At 45.1% G+C, this 17,486-nt stretch overlaps 1 protein-coding gene across 1 annotated transcript in view; it reads left to right on the top strand.

Annotated features, from left to right (window-relative positions):
• Nucleotides 1-17,486, top strand: part of LOXHD1 (lipoxygenase homology PLAT domains 1) — a 149,420-nt gene that overhangs the window by 86,482 nt on the left and 45,452 nt on the right. Inside the window, exons 26-30 of the mRNA XM_059837021.1 lie at nucleotides 4,331-4,447; nucleotides 8,880-9,042; nucleotides 11,777-11,931; nucleotides 12,715-12,924; nucleotides 14,966-15,089. Coding sequence (XP_059693004.1) covers nucleotides 4,331-4,447; nucleotides 8,880-9,042; nucleotides 11,777-11,931; nucleotides 12,715-12,924; nucleotides 14,966-15,089 — 769 coding nt within the window. The remainder of the gene's footprint in view (nucleotides 1-4,330; nucleotides 4,448-8,879; nucleotides 9,043-11,776; nucleotides 11,932-12,714; nucleotides 12,925-14,965; nucleotides 15,090-17,486) is intronic.

Genomic DNA, 17,486 nt, shown 5'->3' with positions numbered 1-17,486 from the left:
AGGGCACTTTTGGGTGCCACAGCATAAAAAAAGACATTGAACTGTTAGAGAGCATCGAAAGAAAGCCACAGGGATGGTGATGAGCCTTGAGGGGAATCTGTGTGAGGAGCAGCTGAGGGCACTGGGTCTGCTCAGCTGGAGCAGAGGAGACTGAGGGGAGGCTCCACCACGATTCCAACATCCTCATGAGGGGCAGACACTGATCTCTGCACTCTCATGGGCAGACAGGACTTGAGGAAGCAGCAGGAAGGGGAGGGTTAGGTTGGATATCAGGGAAAGGCTCTTCCCCCAGAGGGTGCTGGCACTGCCCAGGCTCCCCAGGGAATGGGCACGACCCTGAGGCTGCCAGAGCTCCAGGAGGGTTTGGACAATGCTCCCAGGGATGCCCAGGATGGGATTGTTGGGGGTCTGTGCAGGGCCAGGAGCTGACCTCTGATCCTTATGGGTCCCTACCACCTCAGGGTATTCTGTGATTCTGTGATTCTCTTGCAGTTTGCAATACTTAGAAGCATAATGCTTTTTTTTCTGTATTCTCAGGCAGAGAAACCATTTCTTTGCTGTAGACAATGTGATTTTTGAATACCCTGGCTAACTTTTTAAAAGATCTTACCAAGTATTTCCTGAAGTGTTTGCACAACTGTATGCAAATAGTAAACCAGTGCACATCAAAGAGTGAGCTCATTTACATCCACAGCATTAAGCAATTCCTATTCACAGTATATTCCTATTGCTGAGAATTTGTTAGAGGCAAAAAATACAGGCAGACCTGCTCTGGCTTATCCTGTTGATGCTGCTCCATGCCCTTCCCTTCCCTCCTTCCTGGCTACAGCACCAACATTGACTTCATAGAGGATCTTACAGCTTCTGTCTGTTTTGAGTCTGGTTTGCTTTTGTAATTGAAGGGAAATTTTAAGCCAATTCTTAAAATACTTGCAGCCCACATTGTTGTTATATGCCATGAATCATAAAATAAATCCCCAGTGTGATTCCTTTAAAACAAAGAATAAGACTTATTTCGGTGGAGTTTCCACACAATTTTTCATAGTAAAGGTTGCATTAATCCACAGGTATAAATCTTAAAGTGAATGTTCTGCTTAAGTCTTTATTACATAAGATTTATTTCAATTTTGGTGGAATCTGAAACATCACTACTTTTCTTAGATTAAGTGAGAGAAAATGCAGTGTGTTCTACCGATTTATAAAATCGTATTAACCTGTCCCCAAACTTCATTCTCACTTCACCAGTTCCTCTTTCTGCAGGAGATGGGAACAAAGCAAAATACATTTTTCTTTCACCTGCTTGTGTAAAGCCATAATTTGGAGTTCAATAGACCTTGAAGAGAATTTGGGGGGTTTCAGAAAACACAAACTGGGAATTGTCTGTTTGCTTTGTGGTTTTACCTCCCTCTATCATTTTGTATTTTGCAAAAGAGGCACGAAAGATTAGAGACTGCTCTTGGCTGTGCTTCCAAGTGATGATTTGCTGGAGATGCCTAGAGCAGGGTAAAGCCCACTCCTTCTACACGGATCTTGACTGCTCAAGCATCATTTTATTGCTACCTATTGATTAAAAGTCTCAGTGAAAGATGAGTATTTGGACAGGACAAAAGAGGAAAAATAATTTTTCCCCAATGCATACTTGTGTGCATGTGTGTGAGTTTTAGAAATGAGTTTGGATCGTTTAATTATTTTGTGGTGAATCTTATGCTGTCTAAAGTCAGAGCGGGGCTGCTGGAGTCAAACCCAGTTTGTTCAGAGCGTGGATTCCTTGGGTAGAGCAGACCTACTGACTTATGGAGCCTTCTAAAACTACTGCTGTCTTTGCTTCTGTATGGCTGGGGAGAGAAGGGAGCAGTCTGCAGTGAAGCAAATGGATATGCTCCATCTCCTCTCCAAGAAAATCCGACTCTGAGGCCCCAAGGACAGAAGGACAGCTCAGTGTTCCACATGCAAAGGTTTGAAGCCAGCCTTGGGCATTTGAAGGCCAGCTACACAAAAGTTTGCATGCGAATAACCAAAAATTAATACTTAGGAGCAAATTTCAATTTTTCCTGTTCAAGCCTTTGAAAGGGAAGAGAGTTAAAAGTAATGCACTAGTAACAAATTACTCAATTAATACGGTGAGGCATAAAACTCCAGTAGCAACTTAATAAGCTAATCATCCTGTTGGCTTTCTCAGAATGGCATTGGGATTCTGGGGCAGAAGAGGAGAGATAATATAAAATACCAGGCTGTTTGTATAGTACTTTAACCTCAAAGTTATTCTTCCAGTATTAAGAGACTGCACACAAGTGTTTAAAAAAGAAAGTTATTTAAAAAGAGCAGTTTGAGATGCAGCTGCATTCCAGTTTCAGAGAATCACAGAATCAATTAGGCTGGAAAAGACTTCTGAGATCATCAGGTCTGACCGATCCCCACCTTGTCACCAGACCAGAGCACTGAGGGCCACATCCCCTCATTCCTTTAATACCTTCAGGGACAGCGGCTATACCACCTCCCTGGGCAGCCCATTTCAATGTCTAATCATACTTTCTTGTGAAAAATTTCTTCCTAATGTCCAAACTAAACCTCCCCACAGCCTAGGACTGCATCCTCCTCCTGTCCCTGTTCCCAGGGAGCAGAGCTGGCTGTCTCCTCCTGTCAGGAGCTGTGCAGAGCCACAAGGTCCCCCCTGAGCCTCCTTTTCTCCAGGCTCAGCCCCTTCCCAGCTCCCTCAGCCTCTCCTGGGGCTCCAGCCCCTTCCCAGCCCTGTTCCCTGCCATGGACACGTGCCAGCCCCTCAGTGTCCTTGTTGAATTGAGGGACCCAGAACTGGACACAGCACTCAAGGTGCTGCCTCACCAGTGCCAAGTACAGGGAAAATTTCCAAGGAATTGCCTTCATTCCCACTCATGCAGAGAAGCCTGGGATAAAGGATTGCTGCTGTGCAACCAGACCTTTCTCATATGGTGGGTAATTTGTGCAGAGCAAGGTGCTCTCCATTTAGGAGCAGAAGTCCAGGGAAAACTTTTAGCCAAAATGCAAATTAGGTCATAACTCCAGAGGAGGCCATGGAGATGCTGCCAGGGCTGGAGCCCCTCTGCTCTGGAGCCAGCCTGGCACAGCTGGGGCTGCTCACCTGCACAAGAGAAGGCTCCAGGGACACCTCACAGCCCCTGCCAGGGCCTCCAGGGGCTCCAGGAGAGCTGCACAGGCACTGGGCACAAGGCATGGAGGGACAGCAGCCAGGGAATGGCTTCCCAGGGCCAGAGGGCAGGCACAGATGGGATATTGGGAATGAGGAATTGCTGGCTGGGAGGGTGGGCAGGCCCTGACTCAGGATGCCCAGAGCAGCTGTGGTTGCTCCATCCCTGGAAGTGTTCAAGGATAGGGTTTGGACACCCCTGGTCTAATGGAAGGTGTCCCTGTCTGTGGAAGGGGGTGGAACTGGCTGATCTTTATGGTCCCTTGGAACAAAACCTATTCTAGGATTTTATTTTATAATTCTACAATATATCAGCATTAACATTTTCTCTCCTGGGACTTCAAACAGCCTGGAAAAATATGAAATAAGGTAGAGAAGTGGTGTCTGAAAAGCCACCAGTTGTTCACACTGTAATATTTCCCTTTTAAAAAATTTTTTGGGGTTCTGCTTGTTTGGTTTTTTCTGGGGTTTGTTGTTGATGAAGTGGCTCCTGAGGCATTGAAGAGGTTTTTTTTCCCAGACCTGTGACCGAAGAAGAAGCTAGGATTCCTTGGCTCTGGTTTTCAAGGTTGTTTTTTTGCTCAAATCTAGGACATTCTTTCTCTGACCTGCTGAGGTCTGTCCAGCAGGTCGGGTTGTGGCACAGTGACTGCCCTCGGGGTGGTGTTGGCTCTTTATGCTAAAACCTACATGTACTTTATTTACAATAATTTTCCAATACCTATCACCTATGGTAGACAGTCTGTCTCTACCCTAAACCAATCCAGCAGTGTCGCCATCACAGCAGAAGATGGAGGACAAGAACAAGAAGGAGGACAGGAGACACACCCAGATTCCTCCATCTTGCCTCGTGAACCCCCATTCTAAAAACCCCAAAATTCTACATTTTCACCCTGTGACAAATTCACTATCATTCTTCTCAAACCCTTGTGGCTTGTAAATCTTCTCACAAAGTCGGTAATTGTTTCCATGGGTTAAGATCGAAGGCACAGGTGTCTTTGACTCCGTGCCAAGGTCTCTGAGCTCCCTGCCAGGGTCTCGAGCCATCCAGGGCAGCCAGAGGGATGTCCTGGGTTCCGACAGCTTTGGTGTTTGTTTGTTTGTTTGTTTGTTTCTTTGTTTGTTTGTTTGTTTGTTTCTCTGTAGCTGGAGGATGTTGGCGACATCATTGAAAAGATTCGCATAGGACACAAGGGTGGCGGGCTGAACTCAGGGTGGCACTTGGACCGTGTGACCATCCGGAGGCTGCTGCCAAATGGGAAGGTAGGCTGTGAAATCCCTGCACATCCCCAGGAGCCTCCACTTCCATCTCCCAGATTGCATCTCCTGTGTACAAAGTGTGATTAACAGTGAAAAACAGCTCCCTGAAGAGAAATGCGCGTTAAACTTGCTGGAGCCTGGGGATCTGGGGACAACAAAAGCGTGTATTCATGTTTTGTTCTTCAAACGTTGATGATAAGGCTCTGAAATAATTACTTTTTTTAAGGCTTCGTGTTTTCATGTGTACTTCTGTTTTGAGGGATCACAGGGAAGGGAGTGGAAAGTGGGCGTACTATTTTAAAATAAAAAAGTATTGTTGCCAAACACGGACAAGAAACAATTTTGTCTGTCCCTTAATCCTGGAAGAAAAAATGCAAGGAGCCAGTACAATTGAGGCGACTGAAATGCCTCTCAGTGCCTGAATCACGTTAAAAGCCAAGTTAGATGATAGGATTTTTTGCTGTTCATGTGAAGAAAACTAACACAGTACAGTCAGATTGGTCACCTTGGTCCTGCCCATGTAAGAAAGCGTCCCTCAGCCCTGCTTTCAGATGCTGGCTATAGCAACAGGTTGAATCTGGCTGTGGGGAAGTTCAAAAGAAAACCACCTCTTCAGGGCCAGCTCAGAACTGGAGCAGTAGCTGCATTGGAAAACACCGGGACTCTTTCCTCTTACTCAAAAAGGATGTCAGCTTTTATCTGCCGTCAGATCTGCCCACTACTCAGGTGACTTCTAATGCCAAGTTCTAAACCAGCTTGTTCAGTCATGGTGAGCCCACTTCTCATTTTCCTTCCTCCTTCAAAATTTACAGGATATGTTTAACTCTCTTTGCTATGCAATCAACTCACAGGTCCTCTTCCTTGAAACCTCCTCACCATAGAATTGTCTCTGGAATTGTTTAAGTAGAAAAAGAGCTCCAAGACCATTGAGTCCAACCATTCCCCCAGCACTTCCAAGGCCACCACTGACCCATGTCCCCAAGTGCCACATCCACACTGCTTTTAAATCCCTCCAGGGATGTGTACTTCTCTACTGCCCTGGGCACCTCTGCCAGGGCTGGACAACCCTTTCTGGGAAGAAATTTTTCCCAAAATCCAGTCTAAATCTTCCCTGGTGCACCTTGAGGCTGTTTCCTCACCTGCTGTCCCTTGTTCCCCAGGAGCAGAGCCCAACTTCCACCTGGCTCCAACCTCCTGTCAGGAAGTTGTGCAGAGTGAGAAGATCCCTCTTCTCCCATTTCCATCCTCCTGATCAAGCTTCTTCACAAGCCAACACCCTCAGACTGCTCCTTTTTATCACCTTTTTGACAATTTGACATGATCAGCCTCTCAGTGAATTGCCTAACCCTTGCCTAGCTTCCTTAGGTTAATGAACAGGTATACAGGTATTTTTGTTGGTCACAAGCTTGAGAGGATGAAGAGGGGGACGCCCAAATGTGTGGAAACCAAGGGAAAAGAGATTCCTGGGCTGCCTCTTTCTACACTGGCCTTAAACTGAGCACTTTGGGAAGTGCCTGCAAGCTCTGTCTTGGGTGCTCCTCAACTTGCCAAGAGAGGGTCCCGGGGCTGCACCCCCTCCTCAGTCACTGCAGCAGCTTTGAAGGGCAGGTGGGGAGGAACCTGAGTGGGGAGGAAGAGAGGAAAGCCCTGAACAACTTGGGAATGGAGAGATTTACAATTCTGCTGATCTTTTGATTATGGGATGGGAAAAAAAAGAAGAAAGCAGAGCGCTGCATGATGCCGCTGATCAGCCGCAGGATATTATGACCTGCCACAGGATAGCAATATGCTGCCAGCGCTTCTAAAAGCTCTGCTACCTGATTAGACTGCTAAAATGTGTCTAGATGTATCTCTAGAGCTGCAAAAGAAAAATGAGGTCAGTAACTTTTCAGATTAAATTGAAAGCGCTTGGGTAGGAAACTAGGATTGTTGTGTGCTGAAAAAACTGTCTTGGCATGCCAATTATATTTGATAATTATATTTCATTTGTTGCAACTTGGAGAAGGGGAAAAGCACTGACTTTTAGCCCAGTATCATACCCTGCTTCTAGCTTAGGTCCAGACTCAGACTCTAACAAATTCTCTTCAGGGCTGCAAGAGGATTTTACTGTTGGTAATATAAACCAGGGCACTTTACGTCACTTAAATATTAATACAATCACTAACAGGGAAACCCCAATAAAAACCGTGGCAATGGCAGGGTGATTATCAATAATGAGACAATTAACTCTTGCAGTAAGTGCACATTATGCCCCACTGTGCTGTCACTGCCAGTCCCTAGATATCTTGTTACCAAATAAACAGTGCTTGCATCAATGGCCCATACAGCCAGCAGTATGAATGTTCAGGAGCTGTTGAAATCTTCAGTGAGAAATGTGACTGAAGTGGGATCTCTATCGGGAGGGGAGAGTTTCAGCGCTGAAGCATCGTTCTGGAAAGCCCTCTCTTCCCAGCCTGCAGGTGTGGAGATAAGCACTGTTCATCAGCTCGGCGTACAGTGAGATAATACAGGTTAAGTGGTCAGACAGCCAGTGCAGAAACGAGGAGGCAGGAATTATTAGGTGCTGTATTCTGCTTGTGTAGCACAAATAACACTTGAAAGTAAAAGATGTGAAATCACCTGACGTGCTGCCGGTTTTCTTTGACACCATTTTGTATGCCACGCTCCAAACCTCCTCCTGGAGTTAAACATCTCTGTCTGGGGTTAAACAGCAGCGCTGCGGGGAGCAGCAGAGGGGAGGAGAAATGGTCTTTCATTAGCAGCAGAAGATTTGGGCTGTACTCAAAGTGTGATTCTGCTGCAGTCACACAAGCCCCTTGGAGGGGCTCTGCTCCCACAGACCAGCTTCCCTGGGATCTTTGGGTGGTGACACTGTGACCTGCTCATTCCAGGCTGGCTGCCATCTGAGTGCTCATCTGCTCTTGGGTGCACAAGCTGTTCCTCCCCAGTGATGGTGTCAGGGAGGGCAGGATCTGCAGTTCCAGGCTGTAACACACAGTCACAACAATGTTCAAGATTGCTACAGTGAGATCTATTCCCTTCCCTTACCGTGCATTAATACTTAATATTAAATAAAAAATGTAGTGAAGAAAGGGCCCTGTATTGGCTTGGTAAGTAATCACAGCAGAGTAATTAGGATGGAAATTATTCATAAAGAGTGTTTACAAGACAGCTGGAGAGGGATTTTGGACAAGGGATGGAGGGACAGGACAAGGGGGAATGGCTTCAGATTGACAGAGGGCAGGGTATTAGATATTAAAAGGAAATTCTTGACTGGGAGGGTGGGGAGGCCCTGGCTCAGCATGCCCAGAGCAGTTGTGGCTGCCCCTGGATCCCTGGGAATGTCCAAGACCAGGCTGGACAGTGCCTGGAGCACCCTGGGCTAGTGGAAGGTGTCCCTGCTCAGGGCAGGGGCCTTGGAACAAGATGATCTTTAAAGTCCTCTCCAGCCCAAAAAACCCCTCTGGGATTCTGTTAATCTCCACTGGTATGTTATATATGAAAGTGATGCCACACAGTATGCTGGAAAGAGCAGAAAATCCCTGTGAAGAGTAAGAGACAAATTATGAGCTTGTCAGTAAAGAAAAGGCCTTCTTTTCTGTGTTTATTTACTGTGAGATTAAAACTATCTTACTTATTTTTTTTTCTCTTCTGTTCAGACTTATGGCCTCTGTGTTTTGCATGGTGGCTCATGCTCCTCTCTTCATGGAGTCATAGCCTGGGGTGCCCAGCAGAAAAGCTGCCTGCATCTTACCATCTTGGAGGCCTTATGGGACTCTGTTCTTAATGAATAGTCTGGGATTAATTTTGTTTACCAAGTGGAAAACACATGTTCTATTGTTTTTGTCTGTTTGATGATATAAATCACATTTGTTTCCACCAAAGTGAAGTCAAAACAAAAGATCAAAAATTAAATCATTATTTTTCTCCTCTTATTGCATGTATGGGAATTGCCTGGAACCCAGCTTGAGTCACCGAATTATAGGCGAAATCATGAAGTATTGAGCTCAGGGAAAGAAAAAAAAAATAAAAAAGCCCTACTGGCTTCAAAGAAAATGCAGCCTGAATAAGGGTGGAAGAGTGCAGAGTCTCAGTAAAGAACAGCTTCAGCAGGAATGGTGCAGTCCTGGTTAGGAATTTACAAGTTCTAATACTGGGAAGGGCAGAGATCTGCTGGATCATGCAGCCACTCTCACACACCCACTGGGAATCCTGTTTTCTGCTGCATGCTCAGTGCTTCTTCTGAGAGACCTCAGATGTCCTCTTTCTGGAGGAAATACACTTCTCTGTACTATTTTAGGTCTGCCTCTCCACACTTGTGCACACATACATGAGTTTTAAATCCTTGCCTGCATGTCAGAGTGTTTTCAAAGGGGAAATGCTAACGTGAGTTCATGTTGTTTTCAAGAGATTTCCTCTGTCATGTTTACTCCAGGGCTCGGAAACTGTCACATTTCCATGTGAAAGATGGCTTGCAAAGTCTGAAGATGATGGTGAGACTGTCAGAGAACTGGTGCCATCTGATATTTTCACTGAAAAGCTCATGAAGGATGGGACACTCAAGCAGATAGAGGAAGAAGTTGAAGAGCCTTTAGAAGGTAATACAATCCTAGGAGTAGGCGGGGGTGTTTTGTCTGATTTTTTTGAAGGAAAACGTTTGGATGTGTGGTTCAGTGCCGTGCTGGTACAACTGTTCTATTTCCCTTCCTGTTCTCTGCCTCTCTCACACCTGGAGAACTTCTGTGCAACAGTGTCATTATTTTCCTCTGGGGCTCTTAAGAACCTGTCACAGACACCCTTCCTTACCCATAGTTTCCATATCTCTTCTGATGCCCAACAAAATTCTTACATCTTGTCTTCCAGGCTGTGTTAACCTCTCTTCTCTCATTTGCCCAACTTCACCTGTCCTGTGCACTCTGCCTCTTCCTTTCCTATCCTGTGAGTCTGATTAATACTCCTCTTTCCTCCCAAAGTTGTTTTGCCTGCTGCCCTTCAGGTACACATGCATAACCTTTAAATCCTGGGTTCATTGCAGCCACCTTCACCTCATTAAAGTGCCTCCCAGGAGGAGAAAAAATTCTTTTTCAGGTCTGAGTTTATCTTACAAAGTAGTGAAAAATTCTTTTTTCAGCTCTGAGTTTATCTTGCACATTGGTGTTTGGCATTACTGGTAGCTGAAGCAAATGAAAAAGAACTGAAATTTCACCCCTAAATCATCGCTTCTCTGTTTGGCCAGCTGCTTGTACCTCTTTTTCCTCTAGAAAAAGAATCTCCTTTTCTCACCCAGACCTCATTATGTCCTTGAGAGAGGTCATGAACATCCTCATCCTGAGCAGAGCAAAAGGAATTCAGCTGCCATTTTCATTCTTGGCTCTTGCATCTGGAAACAAGATGATTCAACTGAGAAAATAAGTTCTCTCACTGTTTCTTTTCTTTCAGAGTCTGACTTGCCTTCACTGTAGAACGTTGTCAGGGTGGAATTAATGCGGATTGTTTTCCATTGCCAAGGGAAGAGGTGCCTTGCTGGAAGGAAGACTGGTGTCCTCCTTCCTGGTAGCTTATGGGAGATTTCTTTTCCTGCAGAGGCAAAGACAATTTTAAAATGCATAACTAAGTGGTAAAACACTGGCAAGGGTGGCTGGTGAATGACCCATTCCTGGAAACATTTGACCTCAGGTTGGATGAGGCTATGATAAACCTGGTCTAGTGGAGGGTGTCACTACCCATGGCAGGTGGGTTGGACGAGGTGGCCTTTAAAGGTCTCTTCCAACCCAAACAAATTGATGATTCAACGATTCTATGATATCTAGGTGCCTGCATGACATTTTCCTTAACTTGTTAATTTCTGTTGCTTTATCTTGGATCAGTTACCATTTGTTAATTAACCTAGGTGACTCACTTTTCCTTCTGAAGGCAAAGCCTTGAAACAGGTTTTACAATCTACGGAATGGAATGTTTGGATTGTTGAAAGTTTCTTCTGGCGTGGAGCTAGGGCTAAGTTTGGGAACTTCTGCTTTAGATATGAAATATCTGGGACAAGGATTAAATCTTCTGCATGCCTGTGAGTCCTCATACATCTTGGGCAGCGACACGGTGTAAATGGCACTGATGGAAAATCAGCTCGTGGTGTTCTGAGGATCATCTTTTTTGAATAATACGCTGTGTTTTACTCCTCAGGGTCTCTAGAACTAGAAAGCAAAGACCAAGGAGGGAAGCACTGGCTAATTAGACAATATGCAATGCTTCCTTCATTATTAAAGTAGCAGCTGCCTCTCAAATATGGAGCTGTAACTCTGTAGGACATATGTGAGGAGGCAAACCAGAAAATCCAGCACAGCACATAGTCCTGGTGGATGTTCTCGGGTGATGACTCTGATCCATTTCTCAGAGAAATCAATGGAAATCTTTCATGGATGACAAAGCAGAATAGGGTCTATCTTACTGTGAAAGAAGAAAAAGACAATATAGCAATTTTCTTCAACACTGTTAACGTACACAGAATCCTAACTAAGACTTTGTGCCTCTTGCTCATTTGCATTGCCCTGGGATTTGCAGGGAGGCATTCTCCATGGCTCATATGCCACCAGGGTAATCAAAGACTTGTACAGACCCTCACTGTTTTCCTGGAGAGGATGCTTTCAGTAACTGTTTGTTTTCCCCATATAATTGGGAGAAGAGTAGCAAAATAAAAATAAGAGTATTTAACAGGTTTAGTAAAGCACATTACTAAAGGCATGATGAGGTTTTATTGTCTCATCATTGAGCAAGCTAAAGAGAAAGGGTACTTAAACAGCACAGCTCCAGCCCTTCCTTAATTAAATACTCTCTCAGCAAAAGGACCCAGAAACCTGTTCTCTGTCTGTATGGGGAATTTGTAGAGATACATGCCATTAACTCCTGCAGTAATTGCACATCTGAATTCCCAGTCTTTGTTTATGGAAGATGGAGTATTAAGGATTCACAGCCCTGAATGGCTTGTTCTCAGATCTATGTCCCTCGAGCCTCTGTATGAGAAGGTGCTGGGCTCCCTCACCTCTATCGACTTCCCATCCCGTCATGGCCATAATGATTCTTTGCATTTTTAACCATGAGCTGTGTGATCAAAGCAACATGCAGGCATTGATTAGGTGGAGAAAAGGAAAGTCAGCAAATGTCAGCCCAGGGATTCTCCAGTCTTTGGACTGGAAGCCTCAAAGAAAAACCATATGGGGTTTAATATCTCTACAAGTGACAAGCAGAAAACCCGGGGAACATTTTCTTAGGTAAATTCAGTGTCTAACAAGGATCTTAATATTTCATCTGACCAGAAATCATCTCTGTTTCTTTCTGCAGTTCACACGTACAAGATCAGTGTGTTCACTGGGGATATCTACGGTGCTGGGACTGATGCTAATGTCTTCCTAAATATGTACGGAGACATGGGGGACATGGGAGAGAGAAAACTCAGCAAATCCGAAACAAACTTCAACAAGTTTGAAAGAGGACAGGTACAAATGTGAAGGGTTAATGGCACTTTCCGTTTCTCAGTCTTTAATCTGTCAAGTCAATGACTGCCTTTATAGGCTGAGTTTTCCTATGAGGGATGAATTGATTGATTCCATTTACCACATTCATTACCTCTTAAAATGCTTTGTATGGATTGTCAGCTGGGTATTACAGCTGACAGGCACTGCAGCAAACAGGCAGATGTTCCTATGAAGTCACTGATGGACAAATTATGAGCTTGGTCATGGAAACTGGCTGGAGCTCTGAGCTGCAGATACCCACAGTCCCTGTGCAACTGACTTGCATGTACACAGTACATGCTGGAATTCACCACAAAACTTGTTAAATTGATGGGACTTAAAACTCCCACTGTATCTGGGAAAGTAACACCAAAAGTGATGTTCTGTAGTCATCCCATGGGTCACTTGGATAAAATGGTGGCAAGGATTGACTTATCTGGATTGTTCATGCAAATCTAACTGGATTAGAAAGGGAAGTATACTTAAAAATCTCCCAGGATTTCAATATTCTAACTGGTTGTAAAAGTGGTGTTTCTTGCAGCTCCCCTCCTAGCAGAAGCAGGCTTTAAAACATTTCCCTGAAGAACAGTTTTAGCCTACTGAAATGCCTCTGTAGACTTCTGCAAAGCTTTCAGCCAAATGCCATCCAGCAATATGGAATTTAAACATATGGGTTCTGCAGCCTCACTTTTTTTTTGCCTTTTTCCAGTAGATGATCTGTTGAGAGTTTGTTAACAGAATCCACTGCTCTTGAACACCCTGCAGGAGGACACTTTCACAATACAGGCTGTGGACCTTGGCATTTTGTACAAGATCAAGATTCGCCATGACAATAGCATGTTCAGTCCTGACTGGTTTCTGGAAAAAGTGGAGGTCCTGGATGAAACCACAGAGGAGTCGTTCGTTTTCCTGTGCGAGCGCTGGCTCTCTAAAAAGAAGGAGGACAAAAAGATAGAGAGAACACTTTATGAGCAGGTACAGTTATGGCTCATGGCAGATTCCACTGCCACTCATACAAATAAAATTATTCAATATCTGGTGGAAGTCCAAGGCAGCTCATTAGGGACTCTCAGGGCTTTTGGCTTATCCAAAAAGAATTTCTGGTTTTCAGACGAGAGCTGAAAGTAAGGCCACTCTCAGCCCATTATCACTAGCTCTGTAATTTGCAATTTCAGCAGAAAAATCAAGGAATGTAAGTGGAACCCTTCAGACAAGTGTTCACTACCTTGCTGATACACAGGATTTCCCTGCTGCTGTCCTTGCCATGACCACAAAGCAGGTTATTAGTGGGTCCCACTATTCAAAGTCCTCCCACCAGAGTAGTGGGTCCTTTCACTTCATCCTCACTTGGACTGGGTGTTTTTTTCTTTTCAGATCCCTGTTCCACCACTGCCTGGCATAAAAGTCTGGTCTCTTTGCTACCACTCAAAGCACCAAACGTTTTTTAGTGAAGTGTCCTTTCTACTTGCACTCTCTCTATTGCTTATCAGCCTAGTGCAGCTAATTGGAATTCGAGGTACATGCTCTAATTAAAATTAGCAAACAAGATTAATAGACTTCTCTTACTTCTATACAGTGAGACATAATAAAGCAGCTGATTATAAGTTCATTTTATTTAAGGAGTCCACTTTGCAAAGTACAGAGACGCTGTAAGTGACAGTTACCACTGAAGTGATCATCAGTGGAATTGTCCTGGACTCATCCTGAAAGCAGCAGAGTGAATGTAAGAGGAGTTACACCATGCATGAGTGTTGCCTTATGCTGCCTCATAAAGCTGCAGCACACAATCCTATCAGTGCTTGTGGACAGGCTTACCCTGTTGCTTATATCAATTCATAATGGGGAAAAACTAATCACTCAATTTTTTTCTAATTATTTGACAGTGCGCCTCACACTGCCTCACGCTGTCAAATAATTATTTGTCATTACCCTCACATTTATTTTTGACAAAAGCCTCACATTATTGGACAATGACACCAAATGCATTGTCAGCAACTCTTCAAACACAACCAGTGTTTCCCATCACTCAGGTTTGCAGTACTCTGCCTCTTGTGATATTTGACCTGTACCTAATGAGCAGCCCTGGGAGAAGGACCTGGGGGTGCTGTGGGTGAGAGCTGGGCCTGCCCCAGCCTGAACCCCCTGCCCTGAGCTGATCCTCAGCATGGGCAGCAGGGCAGGGGGGATTCTGCCCCTGTGCCCCTGGGCTCAGGTGAGACCCCACCTGCAGAGCTGCCCCAGCCCTGGCTCCAACAGCACAAGGACCTGGAGCTGCTGGAGTGAATCCAGAGGAAGCACCAATGTGAATAGAGGGATGGAGCAGCTCTGCTGAGAGAATTAGGATTGTTCAGCCTGAGAAGAGGCAGCTTTGGGGTGACCTAAATGTGGCTTTCCCCTACCTGAAGAGAGCTGACAAGAAAAATTGAGAGAGACAATTCAAAAGGGCCTGGAATGATGGGATACGAGGGGTATGGGTTCAGAGTGAAAGAGAGTAGGTTTAGATTTCATATTGGGAAAAAATTCTTCCCTGTGAGGGTGGGGAGGCCCTGAGGATGCCCAGAGCAGCTGTGGCTGTCCCTGGATCCCTGGCAGTGTCCAAGCTGGATGGGGCTTGGAGCAGCCTGGGATAGTTGAAGGTGTCCCTGCCCATGGGGAGTTGGGACAAGATGACCTTTAAGGTCCCTTCTATGATTCTGTGAGCTCTAGCACTGCTCCATTGATCTGAATTTCAGACAATCTCAGACAGTTTCAGACAGGTAGCACAGAAAAGGTCACAACTCACAAGACCCTTGTGTCTATTATATTTTGTTTTAATGTAACTCACATCCAAAACAGCCTGCCAGGGTTACCAATGAAGTAAATGAAAGCCCACCAGTGCAAGTCACATTTATCCGAGCTACACTGACCAAAAAGGTACCTGGGGGCCTAGAGGCATTTCTTCACATGTTGTTCTTGGAGGCACAGCTGGCACCACGAGCACTCAGCCTCATTACTGTCACAAACATGCCCCACCCAGGGCTACGACGGCGAGCGGAACAGCCTGGATGGCTCCTCTCTCAGCGTGTCCAGCCAGGACAGCCACACCAACCCGAAGGAGCCCAAAAAATCCAGCCTGGTCAAGGCAGCAGAGGAAGGCTCATGTGAGTGGTCCTGCCTGAGTGTTTGGTTGCATGCATCCATGTGCTCTTGGCTTTCAGGGCTTAAGAGGCTGCGTTCGTCCTGCTGAAGAGCCAGGAGAGGCAGAACAATTATTTCTCTTTCTTTGTGCTGTGTCTGCTTTGGGAAAGGCTGGATCAGGACCTGTGTTTCTGTGTTTGCAGTGCTTAAGAGGCTGTGTTCATCCTGCTGAAGAGCAAGGAGAGGCAGAACAACAAATTATTTCTCCTTTCCTTGTGCTGTGACTGCTTTGGGAAAGGCTGGATCAGGACTTGTGTTTCTGTGTTTGCTGCTTTTCCTGCAGCTCTCTGACCTCGACAGTGGGATAAGTCATGAAGTTCCCAGAAAATCCAGTGTTTCCAAACTGTTTGTTTGACTTAATTGAGATGGCATTTCAAGATGAAGCGTTATTTAATTTAAATATAAATGTGATTTATTTTTAGAACTTGTTAGGTTTCTTTTTCCTTACCACACATAGTGTGCATCACAACAGCTGTTGTGGGGGTCTAGTGGAGGATGTCTGTGCCCATGGTTGGGGGGTTGGAATGAGATGAACTTTAAGGACCCTTCCAACCTTGCTTTTCTATGATTCTGTGATTTATATACCCTTTTTATGACTACCTCGGTGTTCCAGGACAATGACTTATGAGCTAAATTGAAACTACAGTTCTTTGATATCCTACATGAAAACTTTTAGCTTCAGATTAAGATTTTTAGATGTGTGATTACAATACTGTGTTGTATGGACTAACTGAGCAGCAGCTGCCTCACAGTTATTGTCTGTCTGTGTGCTTTTAATCCACAGCAAGCCCAAAATTATTAAATTTATCTTAAGCTTCCATGGTAAATGAGGTGAAAATTATGTCATTTTCCTTGGGAGTTTAAGATAGCTCTCCAGGGGGACTGACAGAGTCCAGAGGTGGTCCCATGGATGGTTTGCAGCTCCTCTGATGCCCAATAGCTTGAGGTGTGATACCTGGGTTGCACATCCCACACCTTTCACTTGGGAGCTGATTTAATGCTGCACATTGCTAAACCTGGCCTGCAACCCATGTGTCTTGGGGCAGCCCTTCTTTTGTAATCCCACATTGTGTTCAAATAAAAAAAATAAGTGATTTCCACGCTCCTTCTGATATTACTTCTGTGCTGTGACAATGGGTAACATCTGCCACGTTGGCATTCCGTGTAGTTTCTCAAATAATGGGTGAAATACCATCATTTCCCAGGAGAGCTCCTCTCCAGCAGAGCTAGGAGAGCAGTTCCCACCGTCCCCATTGTGCCAGGGTGGTCTTTGTTCCCTGAGTCCTGGAGCTTGTCATCACCACTATCTCTGCTCAGTGACATGGCCTCGTTAAGGAAACTGCTTCCTGAAGGAATGTCAGATTTCCTGAAGGAATGTCAGATAAGATGGACTGGGTGAGCCAGGCAGCCAGCTTCCCAGCGGGATAAAAAAGCCAGCTCAGCTGGTTCACTCAGGAAGTGGTACTGGGAGTTGGCTGGGAAAGGGAGTGACTTTTGTCACTGAGCCCAGTCCTGACTGTGCTGAGATCAAACTGGCAAATGCCTTTGAGGGGCAGGAGGTGGAGGACGTGAGGATGGAGCTCAGGGAAAGGTCCTCTTGGCTAGGACGCTGCTTAGATCTGAACTGGGAACCTTCTCCCCAGCTGGAAGGCAGCCCTGGAGATGGCATGGATGGATCCCTAAGGAAAACCACGCTCCTGAGAGGGGAACACATGGCCTTGAGCAGCCTGAATCCTGTGTTGGCACTCAAGGACAAAGGGAGATGGGCTGGAGGACATGGGGTGTCCTGCTGTGTCCGCTTGCTGCAGGTTTTTCCTTCTCCTGTGTTTGAAAAAGGGGAAATATGAGTCCCAGATAAAGAGGGAGAGAACAGGGAGGGAAGATAAACTACTTTAAGGATCCATTTTTCCAGTTTTCAAATTAAAGAACAGCAAAGGATGTTTCCTGCTCTCTGATAGTAAGCTACTCTGGATCTCTGTATCCATTATTTAAAGTGGGAAATTATAGCTACTCAAAGTTCTCATTTCTTTTTCATAGGTGTTTCAAGTACCTTGGCTTAAGGATCATCTAGAAATGCTGGTAGTTCTCTGAACCTAGTCTGTCACAGCAGAACAGGACAAAACCTGTATGGAAGAAAATGTCCTTATTCAAAATATACTTTATTTAAAAGTCTGAAGATGTCCTAAACATGACCCCTCAATACATTCTTATAAAATCTACCTTGACTACAACTAAACCCTTTTCCTGCTAAATGCATCACTGTGCTGAAATACCTACTGGAATGTAAATTATACCATAAATGGGAGAATAAATCTTGCCTAATCATCATCTCATTTTATGTTGGTACATAAAATCCTCAA

Source organism: Haemorhous mexicanus, chromosome Z (genome assembly GCF_027477595.1).
Source record: "Haemorhous mexicanus isolate bHaeMex1 chromosome Z, bHaeMex1.pri, whole genome shotgun sequence".
In the NCBI taxonomy this organism is placed as follows: domain Eukaryota; kingdom Metazoa; phylum Chordata; class Aves; order Passeriformes; family Fringillidae; genus Haemorhous; species Haemorhous mexicanus.
Note: the sequence above shows the minus strand (reverse complement) of the source record. Positions and strands in the feature narration are given on the sequence as shown.